The sequence below is a fragment of the Paralichthys olivaceus genome, chromosome 16 (assembly GCF_024713975.1).
Source record: "Paralichthys olivaceus isolate ysfri-2021 chromosome 16, ASM2471397v2, whole genome shotgun sequence".
Classification (NCBI taxonomy): Eukaryota; Metazoa; Chordata; class Actinopteri; order Pleuronectiformes; family Paralichthyidae; genus Paralichthys; species Paralichthys olivaceus.
The window spans coordinates 6,335,669-6,355,336 of NC_091108.1; the positions used below are offsets into that span (position 1 = coordinate 6,335,669).

A 19,668-nucleotide genomic window follows, 5' to 3' on the forward strand; every position below is an offset into this window, starting at 1 on the left:
ACACACACACACTCACTCTCCTGCTGACATCACATCTGTATTACCGGGCAGAGAGTCCTCAAGGATTGAAGGACTGAAAGTGTTTTTCCTCCTCGGTGAAGGTGCAGTGATCCTGTTTTAAACCCGCAGGAAAGACGGAGGCAGAGATCAGTGAGTTTTACACATTCTTATATAAAACTACTTTAAAAGAAAGTACTGAGATTTTGGTTTCTGCAGTCTGGAGTTATTTTGACCAAACCCATGTATGTGTGAATAACTCTGGTCTTTTTCTGATCTTTGTTCTAGTCTTGATAGATGTTGATCCTTTTGTAACATCCCAGTAAAATAACACAACTGATGCATGAAAAGTTAAATGAAAAAAGTATATTATAAGAACATATTTACACTATATTCGAGCACCACATAGATTAACTGCAAACACTGATAGACTGTCATGTCAAATGTTGTTTTTAGTTCAACTTTGAGTCGGACAGAGAAAGACTGAGTTCCTGCTCAGGAATGCTGTTACAGAAATCCCAAATCCTGCCTGGTGTTAATTCCCCTGCTTTACTTGTGTAAGGGGCTTGAGTTTGCAGAGCTCATATTGACACGGTTCTGGACTGTACAGTTTGTTTTGAATCTGAGCTGCATGGTGGTATCAGGTCTGATGCTTGTGTCCTGTGATAGATGCAGTCACTAACATATATATCACTGCATTTCTCTACACGTGTGTCGTCTGCAGAGCCTTAGCATGTTATTTCTCGGATATTGATATTTCTTGGACATGGTCTCTTGTGAAAAGAGAGTTATAATGGTTAATAAATAATCATGTCCAGGTGAATGATAAGTTAATTTATGTAACATTCATAATATATTGTACTTTTAAATACTTATATTTTTTATATTTTATATTTCATGTTTAATGCTGTTTGCACCGGGGATTAGAGGGAAACGCTATTTCAATTCTCTGTATGTCCTGCACATATGGCATTATTGATAATTAAGTTGACTTGACTTGACCATTTTATAACATGATCATGTTTTTAAAGGTCCTAATCTGAAAATATTAATAATATCTGCTAGATAAATGTGTAATTTAATGGAGTAAAGATATTTTTCTTTGAAATGTGGTTGAACTAAAGTATCAAGAAGCATAAAATATAATAGTCTCGTCAAGTATAAGTACTTCAAAAAATACTAAATAATAGTGATTGAACAATTTGTGTTTTGTGTTGTTTTTCTTGACAAACTGTAATTTTCTGTTCAACAGATGACAACAGCGAGCTCACTGATTGGTCAGAGGGCCTGAGTGACATTTACCAGCAATGGGTCGGAAGTTGGATTTGTCAGGACTGACGGACAATGAGGCGGAGCACGTGCTGCAGGTGGTGCAGAGGGACATGACGTTACGCAAGAAGGAGGAGAAGCGACTCAGGTGAGTTCAGTCTTACTCTTTCTCATCATCAGCCTGTAGCTGCTTTAATTTTCATCAGATTCTCTCAAATCACCAACTGTTCAGTCGAGTCATAAATAAAGGCTAAAAACAACACATATAAATATAAAAGAATCTTTACTTATATTGTGAAAGCACTGAGAATTTACAGGATTCTTATTATAGACACTGTTGGCTTTCGAGGCATTTCAGTAATTTCCCATCCTGCCTCTCTGCTCTGAGGACTGTCCTCTAAATGCGGGACAGGAAGTGACAGCCCTTTCCTGTTGTACTCACACGAGCTTCCTCAGAACCAATCAAGCCTTTAGAGCCCGAACACAATACACATGAACAGAAATACAAGAATGATATGCTAATTACGTGGGTTTGAGTCTGGGTGGAGAGTGAGAGGTGCATAATAGTCGGAAAGGATTTGTATTCAGAAGTTAAGAATAACACAGTTAGGTCATTTCCCCCCGGCGCTCTTACAGCCTTAATCCTCCCCAATGCTTTCGTCAATCTGAGGATGCAGTCAAATGATAAGTTGTTTTTTTGACATCAAATATTCAAGATAAAATAAATTGCTGTAATTTCCTGTAGCTTCTAATGCATGAGGCTTTAACGTGGACATTTGCCTCAAGCCCCATTGTCTGTATTTTGACCCACGTGACAAACGGGAACTTAATTTATACCAGTCTCGACAGAGCAGGTTCATCCCCTCAGTTTTTCATTCTGATAATATAATATAATATTAGTAGGCCTGTCTGTGTTCTGTATTCCATGCAGTAGATCATGAACACAGACTCTCGTTTAATCTCATAATGGAGTCATTTAGCTGCTCGTTGCAGGAACTGTTGGGTTTCTCATTTAGTTCTTGACCTCACTCTGCGACTTGTGTCTTGGGATGATGTATAGTGTAATTTGGCAACATGCAAATGAAATTGAATTGAATAATACATCTATCAGTGGAATAATTTCAGTCTGCCGTTAGCGGACACTGTTTTAGTATTTAGGTTGATCTTGTGGCAGTCCAATGTAAAATCCTGCTACTTCTGACAGTAAAGTAATAAAAGAGAAATAATATAATGGTATCTTCATAATGCTGTTTGTGTTTCCTCAGACAGGTACATACAAACTATGCTGTTAAAAAATAGTGCTCTCTAGTGGACAAATTATGTCAAATTATGAGAAAGTTAAAATGACGGAGCTAATATACTTGTCAATACTTGATTATTGCAGTACACTCAGTTGGAAGTGAATTACTTCATTGTACATACTTCTGCTTGGTCAGTTTATTTTCCTCGAATTAAGATTCCTGCAACCAAGTGGTATCAGCTTTGATTATACTTTCAGGTCCCTTTTTCCAAGGGTCCCCAAAGACCCTTGGAAAAAGGGACCTGGGGGGGTCCTACACAATTGTTGTTGTGGACTAGCCGTTCTTAGGGGCCGCGTCTCAGTTCAGGGCCCATGATGGTGTGTGCATCTTGATGGAGGGCCCTTTAAAACTACTTGGACCTAACTATCAGCTGACAGACACCAATGAAACTATGATTTAAGTAATTCTATCTGATTCATTGCAACCACAAGGTTTTTTCTGTGATGTGACCAAGAGGGATTAAGTGGTGAGTGTTTCCATTTTCTCTAATTTCAGCAAGTAAGGTGCTTACGAACAGCTAATCTGTTTACGAGGTATGAGGTGACACATGCTGACATTTCTCTGATGCTTCAAACCTGTTTCTGATTATGAAGAAGCCAAGAAGATAATTCCTCAGAGCTTGGATCTATTTTTCTATGATAATGTTTTTCTTTACGGCTACAATTACTAAAATCTCCTAAATGGTACACGTTCGCACCATTTGTCTTTATTAGCAGAGGTATATTGATACATAGGGACACGTACAGTTTTCTAATATCAGATAAAATCCCTTGTGTCACGCAGGCTGTGCTTCCTCGGGTTGTTAAGTGGACTCAGACTTTATGAATCTCGCTTCTCACTTTCTGCAGCGACTCCCCCTGAGATGAATCAGCAGCCTCACAGAATGACAAACAGCGATGACTGATGGACAGGGGAGGGTATTTATAGGAAAGCAATCAGTGTCTCCAGCTGAAGTCATGGGAGGAATATAAACGAGCATGTTCAATGTAATGTTCAATTTTCATAAGATGGCCTCGCTGTTTCTCATGCAGAGGAACTCAGAGCTGATCTGGACTGAATCTCGCGTCACTGCTGTTGACCTTGTTCAGAAGTCTGGATATCAATGGGTGTAAAAGACGTGTCAGGTGTATGTCACAAACTAATATCATGCCAGTGAAAGTTTGCAGTTTCAGTTTTACTCTCGACAAAGGGAAATATCTCAGGATGAGATTTGCAGGATTTATGTTGTGGTTGAGCAGAGTAAAGGCTTTAAAACACTGCTGCAAACATTATATCTTAACACTTTATCTGGGTTATTTGAACAGTAAGGCTCAACTAATGGAAATATATTTATAATCTGGATTATACATTTATAATCTTGATATATAATTAGTGTATTTGCAGTTTAATGCAATCCAGTGTAATACTATACTACAGTACTAAAACTCACTAATTAGTTCTTATAATCTCTGAAATTAGGCAGAGTTTAGTAGTTGCATGTAAAGGACTGTAAATGCATTTACACTGATTCTGTTAACACACATGTGCACAACGGTACATTTTGGATCCAGTTTATCCAGACGACAGCAAAAACATCAAAACCAAGCAAATAATACTCCACGTCTGTATTACTGATAATGTATTTCTGGATGAGGGAACTTATCCAGGATTTTCTGACATTTTCAGTTTTGCCTGGGAATAATTCATGGATTTTGATGAACTGATATCTATGTTTGTGTTGTGCCTTGGTGGAGGGATGCACTCAACTGTGTGCTATTCTAATTTAATTGAATCAAAGACAAATAAAAACAGCAGCATAAAATATATTTTACCACCACTACTATTACACCTAACATAACTTTAGCCCATGACATTTACTGTTTTGTTTTTATTATATTATTATGAACTCTCTGGTTAAGCGTATCAACAGCTAACAAGGCTCCGCTGATGAAGAGAAGTACCTCTGGTATATTTCACATTACTCATAATAAACAACATGCTGCATCTTCCTGAACAGAGAGAGAAGTGATCCCCATCTACACCAGAAAAATACAAAATAAACCAATCCATGCTAATGTGAGTAAACATTAGCAGATGTCACAGAGGCTTATCACCAAGAACCAGACTTTTCCTGAGGATTATTGCGTCTGACGCAGCTCCGACCTGTTTGTTCTCTTTTTTACGCTGGAAGTTAGAAAGCTCCTTTAGACGAGGGTGTGTGAGGACAGAGCTGCTCTCCAGATACAGTGTGAGCTGCTGAGCCTGGACTGTGTTTCATGTGTCATTTAAATGAAAGAAAAATGACTCTTGCTGCTGCTGCTGTTCTTGTTTACTCTGTCAGAGGTGTGTTTACAGCTTTGTTGTTGTGTGCATGTGTAACTCTGCGTGTTACTTCACTATCTTTTATTTTGCTATGAACGTGTGTGTGTGTGTGTTGTTATGTTATTTATACCGTCCATTGAGTCTGAGTAATGGAGTGTGCTGCTGTGGTGAGAGAGCAGTCGTCTCTCTCTGTCAGACAGGCACATTTAAGGACACTGTTAAATTTTTATAGTTTGACAGTTGAACAGTCGCGTTAATGTTCAAGGAAATGTGGCTTTTATAAAAGAATTTCAAAGTTGCAGTATTATGGAAATCATTTGGTGATTGATCCATATTAACAGATTCTACTTTCTCAAATGCTGATTTCTTCATTTACTATAGTGGAATAAATATTAGTAGAATTTAAACCACATCGAATCAAAAAAAAAAAAAAAGATTCCTCATGCTCAAACCTCCACCAAGACCGAACACAGACTGTCTAACTCTTTAAGTAACAATATAAAAGTAAAAAGAAGAAGTGGTCCGATAACAAAGTGATTTATTTGTTATAAGACATAGTTAAGGAAAGTAAAAAAAACAACCTACATCCGCCCCTTAATCTGCATCTGCACCATGTTTAATGGGGTTTTCTCAGGTGAAGGCATCATCCCTCCACCACAACACAAACAAACGTGTGTGTCTATACAATCTGTACAAAAGCTCCACATTTTCTTTCCTTCACATTTTGAATTTGATTCATTTAAACCTGAAATGAAACCAACCTGGAAGCTCACAGTGTGTTTTCCCGTCCGCTCTCCTCATGATGTCAGACTCCATCAGTCTCCAGCAACAATCACCTATAAATGATTCAGTCGTGTCTGTGCAGCCTTGTAATGGATGTTGTTGTTTTTTCACCCAGACTCACATCACTGTCTTGTACTCTGCCTCTATCATTCACCCATATATCAATCTTGTTTTCCTACTGAAATGTATTATCTCTTTGTTTTTGCCTGGTGTTTCTGCACATGTTTTAAAAATATTGTAGTGTGTGAAAGAGAGATTTCCTTTATACGCTAAAGTTAGCAACTACCTGGCAAACACAGTGGTGCATTTAACAGCTAAGAAGACAGATATTTCTCTCAGCAGGTGGTGGAGCGGAAAACAGAGCTAAAATTAGTAATCATTTGGAAACATGAGTTCTCTCATCATATAAATAAAAACATATTCTCAGCTTGCTTTCGCTGACCTCAAGTGATGAGAGAATCAGATGTTGCAAGTTTAAAATGAATAAGAGCATTTTTATGTATTAAAGCATCTACATTTACTTGTACATTTACATAAACAAAACTTGGCAAACTCCAAAGAACATTTTATAATGTCATATAAAATGTTCTTTGGAGTTTGCCAAAGCTCTAAACCTCTAAAGCTATGAACCTAATGCTGTTTACTTTCCCTGAGCATCCGGAGCCGTGCAGACAGAAAAGCTCCTGCTGTCGAGGGAACACACTGATGAAGTATTCAGCTCAGCCTCCTCCTGCAACCTTTACAGGAGCTCGGCAGACAACCGTTCTTATGAATATAAAGATAAAATGTGCTGATCGAATATTCAGACGTTTATGGATGATTATTTCTCACTCTTCACACTTGGAATTAGAATTGTACATTAGAGATAGATACTGTCGCTCCTTTTTTTTTAATCATTTAGAAAATGATAAAATGATTTAATGTTTTAAAAGCACTTTCATTTCTGATTCATCTTTATTAACGGGAGAGAGAGCGAGAGAGAGAGAGTGTGTGTGTGTGTGTGTTCTATTTGACACAGTAAACCCTCAACAACTGTCTTCATCCTACACACTGTCACACACACACACACACACACACACACACACACACACACACACACACACACACACACACACACACACACTCTCTGATTAATATGTATTATTTCTAATACATTCATCACTAGTCTCTCTCTCTCTTACACACACACACTCCTGCTTTCAGTATGCTCTCCCTCTAACCATCCTCTCTCCCTCCCTCTCATCCCTCCCTCCCCTCCCCACAGTGAACTGAAGCAGGAGCTGGATGAGGAGGGCAGTCGCTGCCTCCTGCTGTCACGGCAGAGTTGCTTCAACCAGCGCTGCTGCATCCGCTGCTGCTTACCCTTCACCTTCCTGCTCAACCCCAAACGCCAGTGCCACGACTGCCGCTACAACATCTGCAAGGCCTGCAGGGTCTACATGAAGCAGGACAAAGCCTGGCTCTGCTCCGCCTGCCAGAAGAGCAGGTAAGGTCAGCCGTGGTAGTGCTGGTGCTGCAGTTACTAAGTATGTGTGTATGTGCCTCATGCACGGAGGCCAAGTTAAGGATGAGGGTCTGACGATGACGTCAAAGGTTATTAAGGTCTTACTCTGCTGCTGCTGGAGAGATGGATTTAGAACATAATACGGAAAACAGGGTCACTAAGAAATGGTTCAGGATGAATTGATCAGTGGCTGGAATATTTTCACACATCCTGACAGAGGGAACCGGACTCACCTGTTTGTTTTGTTGGACAAATATCTAGAGTCTCCATTTCTTCTATAAAGAACGCTTTCTATAACGAAAGTATTTCACAGTTCTATTCACTGTATTTCAGGCATACTAGTTGAATTTAGAATATTTTCTAGTTTTGTGATATTTTTATGAGTGGTGAAGTGAGTTAAGGGTTTTCTCTTAATTTCTGCAATATGTGCATACACACACACACACACACACACACACACACACACATGCATACAACTTTGGGCGATTGTGCCCCACATAAATTGTTCAATGCCAGTGATTAGCTCCAAGAAAAAATATCTTTTTAGAGCCACTGTGCAGAGGTAGTTCCAGGGGGAGCTGCGTGAAATCTGATAAATTACCTCAAGGGGCATCACTTGCGTCAGCTTTGATTGGGGCTGAAGACCAGAAGTGTCTGGAGGGTATTTGTTCCAAAAGAAGTGATGTCACCAGACCTCCTCATCTCTGCTGGAGGCGAGGAGCTGGAAGGGACATTACTCACCACTGGCATAACTGTTCTATAACATATCGGAGTGCAATGCTAAATGTTTTAACCACACTGCAGTAAACACAGAGCAGAGACCTAGAATTTTAGTATAAGATATTTAAGAATTTGTAATCTGTAATCTGGGGTTTTGCAGATTCGTTCAATATTTCAGCGTTCTTGTCTGATGACAGAAGTTTATGCAGACCATGGTGTATTTAAATCTCACCCAATTGAGATACAATTATTGATTTAGCACTTAAAAACAGTCCTGTCATCAAACACTCCTCCGCTCTAAACTCAAAGTTCTCTACTTCATCTAACCCATCATCGTAATGAGACGCCTGTATGAGGGAGCAGACTGCAGAAGTTTCCTGACGACGAGTTACACTTTAAAACTTGGGAGACTTTCTGTGTCACTTTCTCTTCCTGTCAACACACCTCCTGCAGACACTCCCACCCAGACCCCGACACATGGAAACTCAGCGAGCAGATGGGAACTCATTAAAGATGCTGACATGAGTTTCTTTGCTGCGTCCCTCAGCTGTCACTCCTCAGCTGTCACTCCTCAACATTCAATTAAATCCCAGTTTATTTCCATCTCGAATAAGAAACGTGAAGGTGAAGTATGAAAACTGTTATTGTAATTGTATCATAGGAAATTTAGATTGAAATCAAAGTCCACTCTGACAGTGTTTGATTAATTTAAAGTACATGACACTGTTGTAGATACGGCAAACAAGGACTGTTTTATTAATTAACTAATTAATTTTCTGGAGGAAAAATCATGGACATAAATAACCTGACTCTCAAACTCATGTTCTGTTGTGTAACCTTTCACTTATAGGTGGTTTGAATTTATGCACAAACACTCACAGACATGCATACAGATGAACGTTTCTCGGAGCGGCTCCTCAGGCTAACTGAGTTTCCTGTGAACAGGCTTCACCCTGCAGCTCCAGTGAAGCTGCAGAGTGGAGGTGAAGCTGCACAGCTGCCTGCAGCTGGATGTGTTCATCTGTGCCTGTGAGACAAACTGTACACACGACATCAACTTTGTAAAAGTGCAGTTGGCAGAGGAGAACACAAATCTGAACTAAAATACATTTTTGAATGTGCACTGGGATGTGATGGGTCACAGATAATCTTCTGTACCTCTGTGTGTTTCTAGAGGCCACCTGTGTCCTTAAAACTAAATATGTGGTGGAGTTTGTCTGACTCACAGTGTTGAGAGTGTTCATTCCAATTTAAGATGCAAAGCCTGTTTTTATACAAAATAAATGCAGTGGTGAGATTTGTCACCCAATAGAAAAAGAGGCTTCTGATGATGTCTATGTTTCCCTTCATCCTGCAGAAGATACAAAATAAAAAGTTAAACGTCTGCTGTTTGTGTCTGTCTCTCTCAGGCTGTTGAAGACACAGTCACTGGAGTGGTTCTACACTAATGTGAAGAGGCGCTTCAAAAGATTTGGCAGCGCCAAAGTGCTGAAGACTCTCTACAGGAAGCACAGTGTGCTCTCAGAGCTGACTGGTAATCCTAATCCAGTCCTAAACTTATATTGAATGTTTATGTTTAATTTACCTTGTGTTAAATGTTTCATGGAATCTGTTAAAGCCCTAAAAAGAAATAGAGGGTAAATATTGGATCTGGTTTTCATCAGGTGTCCATCAGCGCTTAATAGATTTTCTCCGTTTCACCAATCGTTGCTCCTTTAATGTCAGTTCATTGTGACACTTCATTCTTGATCATCTCAGTCTTATTCCCACTCCACTGTGTCGTATTTCTTTACGCAGCTCCTCAGATTAATGTAAAACTTGTGGCACAAACAGGGGAAGATGTATTTGCTCTACTATGAATGAGCAGCACGTGCTCCTCCATGAAGACAGAACAACAGGAGGAGGAGTTCATCTCCAGGTCATTAGTTCAAAGCTTCTAGCTCTGATTGAACGGATCAGGGATGTGAGAGAATGGTGTTTTGTGGAGGATGCCGGCTGCAGATGATGCAGAGATGTGACCCTGGTGGGAGGAGGCCTGATGTGGGCCGGCATCAGGACGCCACTCTGGGTCTCACTCTGATTTAGGACGCTCTTTTTGCATTTTACACTTGGCACACAACGTATCATGCATTTTAATTTGTTTATGACAGACCTGCACCGCTTCAGCTGTATGCATTCAGCTGCCAAAACCCATCTGCATCGTCTGACTCATACCAATGTTACTTTGCATAAGACAAATGTGATGCTGCATGAAAAGCACCAGAAATAATGGAGCTGACATTTGGGAGCTAAGAGCTGTGGGGTATAGGCATCATCGTGTGTGAGCTTTACGTAGCAGTGGAACATTTTCCACCAAAGCCCAGTGACTCAACAGCGCTCACAGACATCCTCCTGTAAAGAGTAACGTCAAAGAGCAAAGGGACCCAGAGGAGCAGAGGCAGTGGGTGAGAGAACAAACGTAGTGGTAGTAAAAATCTGATCTTTTTATGCGTCATTAGTCAAACTGTCGTAGTTTTAACCATACAGGCATTTTCTTCCATCATTCTTCTATAATATTTAGACTTTAAAAAATACGTTATATTGATAAACCAATGCGCAAAGAGGCAGATTTAAATTTAAAACCTCTGCCAAGGCTCAGCTGTCCCCTAATTAAATCACATTTAAATTTACTAGATGCAGAGTTTTCCCGCTCGGAACTGATAGATATTCACAACGTAAACTGCCAGAATCAGGCCTAGCAAGTTCAGGAGTACTGTTGAACTGTAGATCAGTTAAATACTTATACGTATCCAGTATTCAGTGAGGAAACTTTGAAAATATGAAGAAATCTAAATAAGTTATATGATTGAACTGATCACAGCTCATGATATCTGCATCCTGGGAGAAGTAGATATGGGAACCGTACTGGAGGTACTGTAGATGGTGATACATGATACAAAGGTTTACAGTTTGCGTTTATGATACGTTAAACATTAACATTTCATGAGCTCTTGATAAAAATGTTGAGCGGCTTCTGCTCAGAGCCACACGTCAATCTCTGGTCAAAACTGAAACATTATCCAGGATTGTGAATGAGTTTGACGATCGCTGTAGTGACACATATACTCATGTATGTTGCTGTCAGTTCATCATTTTTGCACGATGCCTTCAGGGAAACTGTAGCCTTTAACTGCTGTGAAAGAGACAACTGTCGGTCATGACTCTCCTGCACGTTTGTCCTGAGGCTAAAATGTGTCCTGACTCACTACAGCACTGAGAAGTCACCAGAGGGTCACAGGAACAAAATCCACACTCCTAAATATCATTATATGTTTTCATTCACTGGACGTCTAACACCAGTGAACTCGTGCCCTGCCCATAGGTTTAGTCTCAAAGAATCAGAGCAGAGCTCTCTCTGCCCTTTTAAAATAATCTGCAGTTTAGGTTCCCTCACTGCTCCGTTAAATGATTGCAAGTGACCCTGTGTTCTCTACTTCTGAACCAGTGCCTGCAGATCAGGTTGCCTGGTAATGCCACACACGAGTCCACGCTAATGCACTTACATAATCTCAAATGGCTGCATTGTTGCATGAAAATTTACGTGACATGACAAAGACTCAAGACTCAGAATTAGAGGGGGACAGTAACATAACGACGGGTTTAAAGAACTTTAAAATGTCAAACTTCACATTTAAAGACTGATGCTGCCAGACTGAATAGGTTTTTAAATGATTCATGTTTACAGTGTGAATATTATCAACCATTTTCTTTGTTTAGTCTATAAATAATTACATTGATGTTATGTCTTTTTATATCTGTGTGTGTGTGTGTGTGTGTGTGTGTGTGTGTGTACAGAGGGCAGTGCCTATGAGGAGAGCCTCTACAATGAGGGCAGCGTCTGTGGGAGTGACTCAACCTTCTACAGACAAAGTGAAGGTACAGACATGTTTGATTTATACATAAAACATTGTTTGACAATATTAAACATAAAAAATAAGACAGTAAATAAAAAGTTATTATATTTATAATATATTTACACCATATTTGTATAATAAATAATATAGTATTTTATAGCTATTACAATTAAGTATTTACTACTTTATACTTTTGAATTACATTTGAAATTGGCATTTGATTACAAAATTTCTCCCTATACCATGATGTCAGATGGTAGTGATGACACTGATGCTCATAGCTGTTTTAACTCAAGCTTGCCCTCTTTGCCTGACTGTTAATCCAGCTTCCTGCAGCGAACACTGAATTTCATTTCCATAAGAAATGTATCACAACTGACCTTCAGAGGCCTTGTTATCCACTTCAAGGTTAAATGAACAATCCACTCAGGAAGCCATAAACTCAATATTTATCCCCAACTGTGCTGATACCCTCCTTATACCTCACAGCCCTTAACACAGTGGAGAGTGGATAGTTTGATTACTTTAGTGCATCAAAATACAGGTGCTGGTCCCACTGAGCTCTCGGTTCACTGCACTAACCAGATGAGTGACTGCAAACATGAATGAAAAGCTGCAGCAGCCTGATGGTCATGCCTCTGTCTGCGGTGGCTCAGTAACCTGAACGAGGCTGGAACACATGAGTAACGCAGAGCTCGAAAACATAATGAGACAGAAAAGGATTCAATCACTCCTGTTTATTGTCATTACACTGACTTACACTGACTAACTAATGTTTTGCCTTGAATTCAGGGATGATTCAGACCGAACTCTCGTATTTCTCTGTCTGCAGAGCACAGCATGGCGGAGATGCTCACTGTGGCCTTGCGGGTGGCAGAGGAAGCCATAGACGAGGCCATTTCTGAGGCAGAGTTCGACACTGCCAGTCAGGTTATTGCTGTTGCTCATGTCTTATCAATAGAGTTATTATAAAAATACATTTTCGGGTAAATTGTTATTTTCACTGTCACCCAGAGTTTAGAAATTTGTATTTTTCTGTATAAACAGCAATGCACTAGAGGGGATTTTCAGACTGTACTCAGTACTGTCATGTTAATGTTTCCGTTTATTTATTTGTCTTTTATAAATTCCCTTTGGTAAATATCCTAAAATTGTCATCAAGTTTTCCCTTAATCTGACCTCTGGTTTAGGACCTCTGAGTCAGATTATGGGGACCCTAAGGATTATCCTATACAGTCCATATGACACTTTCAGTGGAGGAGGTTGTAATTATGTTGTTCTTAAGAAAATGGCGGCCGTGTTGTAAATAGTAGTGGTCCAACAGACCATCTGCAAGGTCTCATTGTTTATAAAGGGCATCCACAACTTAAATAAATTCCTTAATCATTTTACGACACCAGAAATGCTAACGGTAGGATAAATCTGAAGTACAGTAGTGGACACTGAGAACTAGTAATGCATGTCCAAAGAGATTTACTAATCTGTTAAAGTACCCAAAGCTTTTGAACAGAGTACATAAAATATGTATATTCAGAGTATATACTTAGAGAAGTAATCAGCTTATAGTGTGTGTGTGTGTGTGTGTGTGTGTGTGTGGTGTTTAAAAGCTTTCTTATTTGTGTGTGTGTTTGTTTGTTTACCAGGAGAAGCAGAATGAGGCAAACTATCTGCGGGAGCACAGAGGAGAGCTCATAGACGAACTGGCAAAAACTATTGTGCAAAAAGTAAGAAAAAAAAAAGGGGGATTTTAATGATGCATGTCTGAGCTGCTGCAGAGTCACTTTGCACAGACAGATGTTTCATACTTTGTAATTTGGCTGATTTACTGTGTGGGATTCTGTTACGTAACAGTCAAATGTAAGTCACCGAGTGAAGCTATCACAGCTGTTCTGCTGCAAACATATTCCTCCTACGCATAAAACAACAAATCCATTAATATGCATTGGATGAAGAATATATATTGTATATTCTGATGTGGTACCGGAGCTGCAAGAAGCATCAACAACATGTCTGTGTATTGAAGATCATTAGCAGGAGGAAGACTTTGGCTGAGATGAGGACAGAGCACGAGCAGGACTTGCCCCTCGGACAGAACACCGACCCTCATCTTCATCATCATCAGTCCGCCTGTGATGAAGCCTCCTGCTCACTCACACACCAACCAGGCCTCTGGGTAACAGAACGCACGCACACACACACACACACACACACACACACACACACACACACACACACACACACACACACACACACACACACCTGGAGGGTCATGGAGGGACTCGCACAAATTATTGTACGTTTATCTTAATTTACCCTTAATTTAATCTAACCCTTATCCAAACCTAATCTCACCCTTCCCAAACTAAGTGGTAACCCTGAAAACACTGAAAAACAAAAAGTGAGGAGTTTATAAATGCAGGTGTGAATGGTACATGCTGGTAAATTCTGACCTCTGCTGGTTAAACTGTTGAACACACCGTTGTGATTTTTATTATCATCTTTTAACACCCTTGGAAACGTGTTCTCTCTCTCCTCAGAGGTCACACTCTGCCTTCTCACTGCTGTCCACCTATGCTCCAGGTCTGATACAAGACTCTCTGCAAACATTGAAGAAAGAAAGCAGCGGCTCGACCATCTCTGCCTGGAAGAGTGTGGACCGCCTCGACAACCCCGGTACGCTCATGGCTGTGACCTCTGTCAGAGTCAAGCCCGGAATTATCAAACCCACAGAAACCCTATTTCAAATTCGAGCTGAAAATTTTAAATTTTTATGTTTTATGTTTTATGATGTTGAAAATTGCTTTCTTGTAATAATTGTTCCAGATTTCTGTGCTAGAATAAAGTATTAATGTTGGATCGATTCAATAAAGTTGTGCACCACACAGGGAGTCAGTGTGAGGCTCTCGTCTCTTGGTTTGGGTTCAGCTCTGTCAGCTAATAACTGCCTCCTCTTGTTTTGTTGCTGTACTTGTTTTTGGTTTGTTTGTGTATTTGACATATGTCGTCCTCCTCTGCTCGTCTGCATGATATCTGTGCTTGCATGCAAAGGTGTGTCCTCTGTCCTGAAGAGCCCAGACGGGAACTGGATCGCCCTGCAGAGCGCCAAGCTGTCTCGTCCCACCCTGCTGACCAAAAGGAAGAGCCTGGTCTACAGTGCCTTGGAGAGGGAGTCCGGGGTGGTGTCCGCTTACAAAGGCATGGACTCTGATGACGAGACCAAGCCTGAGCCCGACAGCTCCTGGGGCACTGCCCTCCAGCAGATCCACAGGAAGATGACGGACTGTAACTTGAACCTGCAGGACACTCAGGACAGTGTTGCGTCCCCGCTGACGAGCCGCAGAGGCAGCAGAGATGCTCTGTTTTCAGACTCTGAGGGGAACTGGAAACCTCAAAAACCACTGGTCGCTCTTTTTAAGAGGAAGGTGCCTGCGGAGATCAGGCGACCTTCAGCATCACAAAGGACGAGTATCATTGATGTGAACTTCTACGTAGAAGGAGCAACGGAGGAGGAGGAGGAGAGGAGCTGTGTGACTGCTGAGCCAGAGGGGGGGAAAGTCAGGAGATCACGGAGGAAAAGGAAAAGTAAAAAAGGAGCTTCTGTGAAGGTAAGAAATAAATCACATTCATTTACCAACTGATGACGTGAGATTTCACAGAGATTCATTTAGAGGCAAATACTAACAGCAGAAGATCAATTAATGATTTATTACTTTTTTTAGATGTTTGCTGTGTTTCTTTGTTGACATATGATTTTAAATGTACTGTTTTGGATTGGATCAACAAGTTTATTAGTATTTTGGACTTTCAAAACTTGTCACAGACATTTTATCCATTTATTTTTTAATATTTGTTGATCAAACGTAATGAAATAATAACATGAATCCCTGATGAACTTACTGTTTAACTACCTGCGTTCTTGTATTCGTTACTTGATATTAATGAGCTGGAATTGAATAAATATTGAATAAAATATTAGAAATGCCTCAGAACTTGATGTAATTCAGCAGCATCGTGAATTAGAGCTGCAAAATATCCACAACAGCTCTGAAAAACCGGAAGGCAGGAGTAATAACAATTCTGTTGAATGAGATTTAATAATTTCATTGATTTAATTGTGCCTAATTCACAACAGAAACACATTTAACTCTGTCCTCAGGATTTAAACAAGAAAGACAATGAGTCCCAACCTACTTCTGATGCCCTGACGTCTGACACTTTGACCTGTGAAGCCACGTCCCCTGAACCTTTTGACCTCGAGAGCGACACTACTGTTCATGCAGCGAATCAGACAGACGAGGAACTTGCTTTAAATTTACAACAGCGAGCAGACCGAGTTTCAGAGGCCTCCGCTCGAGAGAAGGTGTTCGAGGAAGACAGAGTCTCTGGTGGTTATGGTCTGAGAGAGGAAAGGAGACAAGGAAGTGAGGATGGAGATGATGAAGAGGAGATGTTGTGGAAGATGGAAGTCGACTTTGATGAAGGAAGAACAGACGATGAGAGAGTGGAGGATGAGAAAGATTATGACGTAGATGATGAAGAGATGAAGCGCAGATTATTCAAACTCGTGGCACAATCCAGACTCACTTACCTTTCCTCTACCGATGACGAGTTGGACAGAGTTGACCCAAGTGAGGGAGAATGGGATGAAGACAATAACGAGCAAGAGGATGAAAAGACAGAAGGACTCACTTACAAACTCTGTCAGCTGGAAAAAGAAGTGAGAGCGACTCAGTTCTCGTCCACAGAAGACGAGCTGGACAGAGTTGGCGTCGACGAGAGGAAGACAGAGGAGGAGAGTGGGAGCAACGAGGAGCTGGCTGTGAAAGTGTGCAGATTAGCAAACCAAGTCCATGCCGTCCAGTTTTCCTCCACAGAGGACGAGCTAGACAGAGTGGGTCGAGACGGGGAGCATGGGATAGACGAGGAGACACTGTGGACGTTACGGGCAGAAAAGGCAGTTCAGGCCGCTCAGCTTCGAGATTTGGCAAGTTTAGTCAGTGCCTCGCAGTTTTCTTCCACCGAGGACGAGCTGGATAGAGTTGAACAGGACGAGGGGGAGAGAGAGCAGGTGGTAAATGAAGGAGAGATCCAGAGCAGCTTCGAGACGGAGGAGGTTTGGGAAGGAGAAGAGGACAGGAGAGAATCATTTGGAGATTTGGATGTGAAAATGTTTGATTTGAGGGATGAAAGTGAGGAAACAAAGAGTGAGGATGAAAAAGCAAGAGATGAGGATGATGAGGAACAGAGAGAAAATCCTGAAACAAGAGAGATCGAGATACCCGGGAGGAGTGAGGATGAAATAACAGCTGTAGAGGAGCATGTAGGTGAAGATGAGGCTGAAACCTCAAAAGAGACACGAGGAAGAGACGAGATGAAACCGGTGGTTGAAGCTGAGAAAACAGAGATCATCGACTCAAATGAGACACGAGTGGAACGAGACAATCAGCCAGAGGCAAAGACGCCAGGCAAAAATAAAGACGAGAAGTTAGAAGAAAGCGAAGAGTGTCAGGAGAGCTGGGAAGGGACAGCGGACAGTGAGGAGGAAGACGCAGAATTCAACAGAATCATCAGCAGCATGTTGATGATGACTTTAGAGGACATGCAGGCGGAAACAGCTGCAGAAAACGGGAGAACAAATAAAGAGCCGTCGGACACAGAGGGAGATGGAAACATTAAAATAAAAGAGGAGAGTGGTGCCACAGAAAAGGTCGTTGAGGCGAAAAGTACAAACGATTCAAAGGAGACAGGAAGTGTGAAAGAGATTCAAAGTGAGGGCAACAGCACAAGAGAAAAAGTAGAAAATGCAACTGAGGAAAACGAGCAGGAAGAAAAAGATCCAAGAGAAAGAATAAGTTTGGATCTCGAGACAAATGAGGCTCAACAGACGTGTAGGAAAGAAGAAGAGGATGATGAGGAACAAGAGGAAGGAAGTGGAATAATAGCGGTGGAGCAGAAAATGATGGAGACGCAGGAAACTGCTGAACGTAAAGAAAAGGATGAGAAACTGGAGGAAACACAAGAAAAGAGGGAGGACGACAGCTCTTCTCTTCAGGAGGGTTTTCTGTCACCAGAGGAGATTCAACATGTAAGCACCGCGTTTCTCTTCATACACAACTTCACAATCACAAAACAATCACATCTTCTCTGCACTGCTACTAACTACTTCACTAACATAACTACTTTACTAACATAACTACTAGTACTACTAACTACTTCACTAACCTCTCGGCTAACTACCACCTCCATGTCTGTGCTGTGTCTTCTTCTCTTTCTTTTGTCTGTGCTGTGCAGGGTACTGACGCCGAGCTTTACAAAACTGTACAGTTAGTGTCAACTCTTCTGCAGCAGGTGAGAACAAACTGGTTTCCTGTAGGAAAGTGGAGAATACAAATGTATTTCTTACAATGAATGAGCAGCTCTACTTCTTTTGCACTTTTTATCTTCACAAATTCTTTTCATGCAACTTTTTTACCAAAGTTACTTTTCCTCCCCCACACAAACAAAGTGTTTTTGGTTCGACTTCATTTAAAGCAGTGATGCGTTTCACAGTTTTTATCTTTTTATCGGACCATTGCTGAGCTGGTTCGAAACCCAAAGTCTGTTTGCTCGGCCGAGGTTGCAGCTTTTCTTTCAGAAACTGTAAAAGTGAAATTTAAATTTAAATTTGAAAGATTTTTAAATTGAGGATTCCACTTTCTGTTCACACTGTGACAAAGACATAGATGTGAAACACTCTGGTCAAGTTTCTTCAGGCATCAAAAATCACTTCTAAGGATAAAACTAAGTTAACGACGTCAGAAGAAGTGAAAAATACATTTTACTGTTTTACACAAGGAGTCAGAAAATGTGTGTGTGTGTGTGTGTGTGTGTGTTGTAGAGGTATTCAGCGGTGTCCCTGTGCAGCATCACCACTCAGGTGCTGAAGGTGCTGAACGCCACTGAGGAGCTGCTGCAGGGAGTCGAGGGAGGAGACGACGCCCGACTCTCCTCCACCTCCCTGCCCCCAAACACCGACGCCAAGAAGCTGGACCAACAGTTCTGCAGACTGGAGGAGAACGTAAGCTTGACTTCATTTCACTTTCTTTGTCTTGTTTGTGTATAATCCCCGTGAGTTAAAGTCTGTGTTGTGGTTCGTGCTGCAGGTGTATGTGGCGGCTGGCTCAGTGTTCAGTCTGGAGGCGGAGCTGAGTGACCTGGAGGAGTGTGCCAGGGGAATCTGCAGCTCCACCTCTGACATGGAGCTGTCCTTCCTGGAGGAGCAGGTGGCATCAGCTGCTGCCAAGGTCCAACAGTCTGAACTACAGGTGGGTTGAAACTGGACCAATGGTCGGAGACGTAAGTGGAATATTTAGAGATCCTACATTTTTATACCGCTTTTTTTTTTTTTGCTGGTCATTAGAGAGAATACAAGTTTCAGGCCCTTCAGCACTGGAGTCACTCTCCGCACCCGGAGTCTACATCCATTTTTAAACACAATCTATGATTATAACGGAAGGTCCAATAGTTTAAAAGTCACATAACTACTATAACATAAGTCTGATGAGGATGCATGATGTTCACTCCAAGCTGTACCGCCCCCTGTTGGTATAAACATGTACTGTATAACCTGTTCGTGACCCTGCAGATCGGCGACATCTCTGCGAGAATCGCTGCATTGAAGAGTGCAGGTCTCAATGTGGACACACAGTCACGCTTCACTAAGACCAGATCCATTCCAGTTATGGTACAACACCTTTGAATACTGATCCTTTATCATATGAGTCAGAACTTTATGTCAAACACATTCTACATGACTCTCCACAGCCGGTCACCCTCGACTCAACCAGACAGCTGAGGAGGCGATTACCTGCTCCACCAGTGAAAGGTTCTGTGTCTTTTGAGTTTGAACGTTTTGAAGTGT

General features: G+C 41.2%; 1 protein-coding gene across 3 annotated transcripts in view; it reads left to right on the plus strand.

The window, feature by feature from the left end:
- myripa (myosin VIIA and Rab interacting protein a) overlaps positions 1-19,668 on the plus strand; it is a 20,449-nt gene continuing 781 nt past the window's right edge. Inside the window, exons 1-16 of one of the 3 annotated variants that reach the window (XM_069510863.1) lie at positions 1-150; positions 1,250-1,414; positions 6,916-7,137; positions 9,285-9,409; positions 11,710-11,790; positions 12,601-12,698; positions 13,412-13,492; positions 13,792-13,941; positions 14,306-14,441; positions 14,817-15,373; positions 15,925-17,853; positions 18,060-18,116; positions 18,646-18,825; positions 18,911-19,072; positions 19,393-19,491; positions 19,572-19,632. In XM_069510863.1, coding sequence (XP_069366964.1) covers positions 1,305-1,414; positions 6,916-7,137; positions 9,285-9,409; positions 11,710-11,790; positions 12,601-12,698; positions 13,412-13,492; positions 13,792-13,941; positions 14,306-14,441; positions 14,817-15,373; positions 15,925-17,853; positions 18,060-18,116; positions 18,646-18,825; positions 18,911-19,072; positions 19,393-19,491; positions 19,572-19,632 — 4,048 coding nt within the window. In that variant the 5' untranslated portion in view covers positions 1-150; positions 1,250-1,304. Of the gene's footprint in view, positions 151-1,249; positions 1,415-6,915; positions 7,138-9,284; positions 9,410-11,709; positions 11,791-12,600; positions 12,699-13,411; positions 13,493-13,791; positions 13,942-14,305; positions 14,442-14,816; positions 15,374-15,924; positions 17,854-18,059; positions 18,117-18,645; positions 18,826-18,910; positions 19,073-19,392; positions 19,492-19,571; positions 19,633-19,668 lie in introns of those variants that run through there. The other 2 variants (XM_069510864.1, XR_011238707.1) reach the window with 2 other exon arrangements.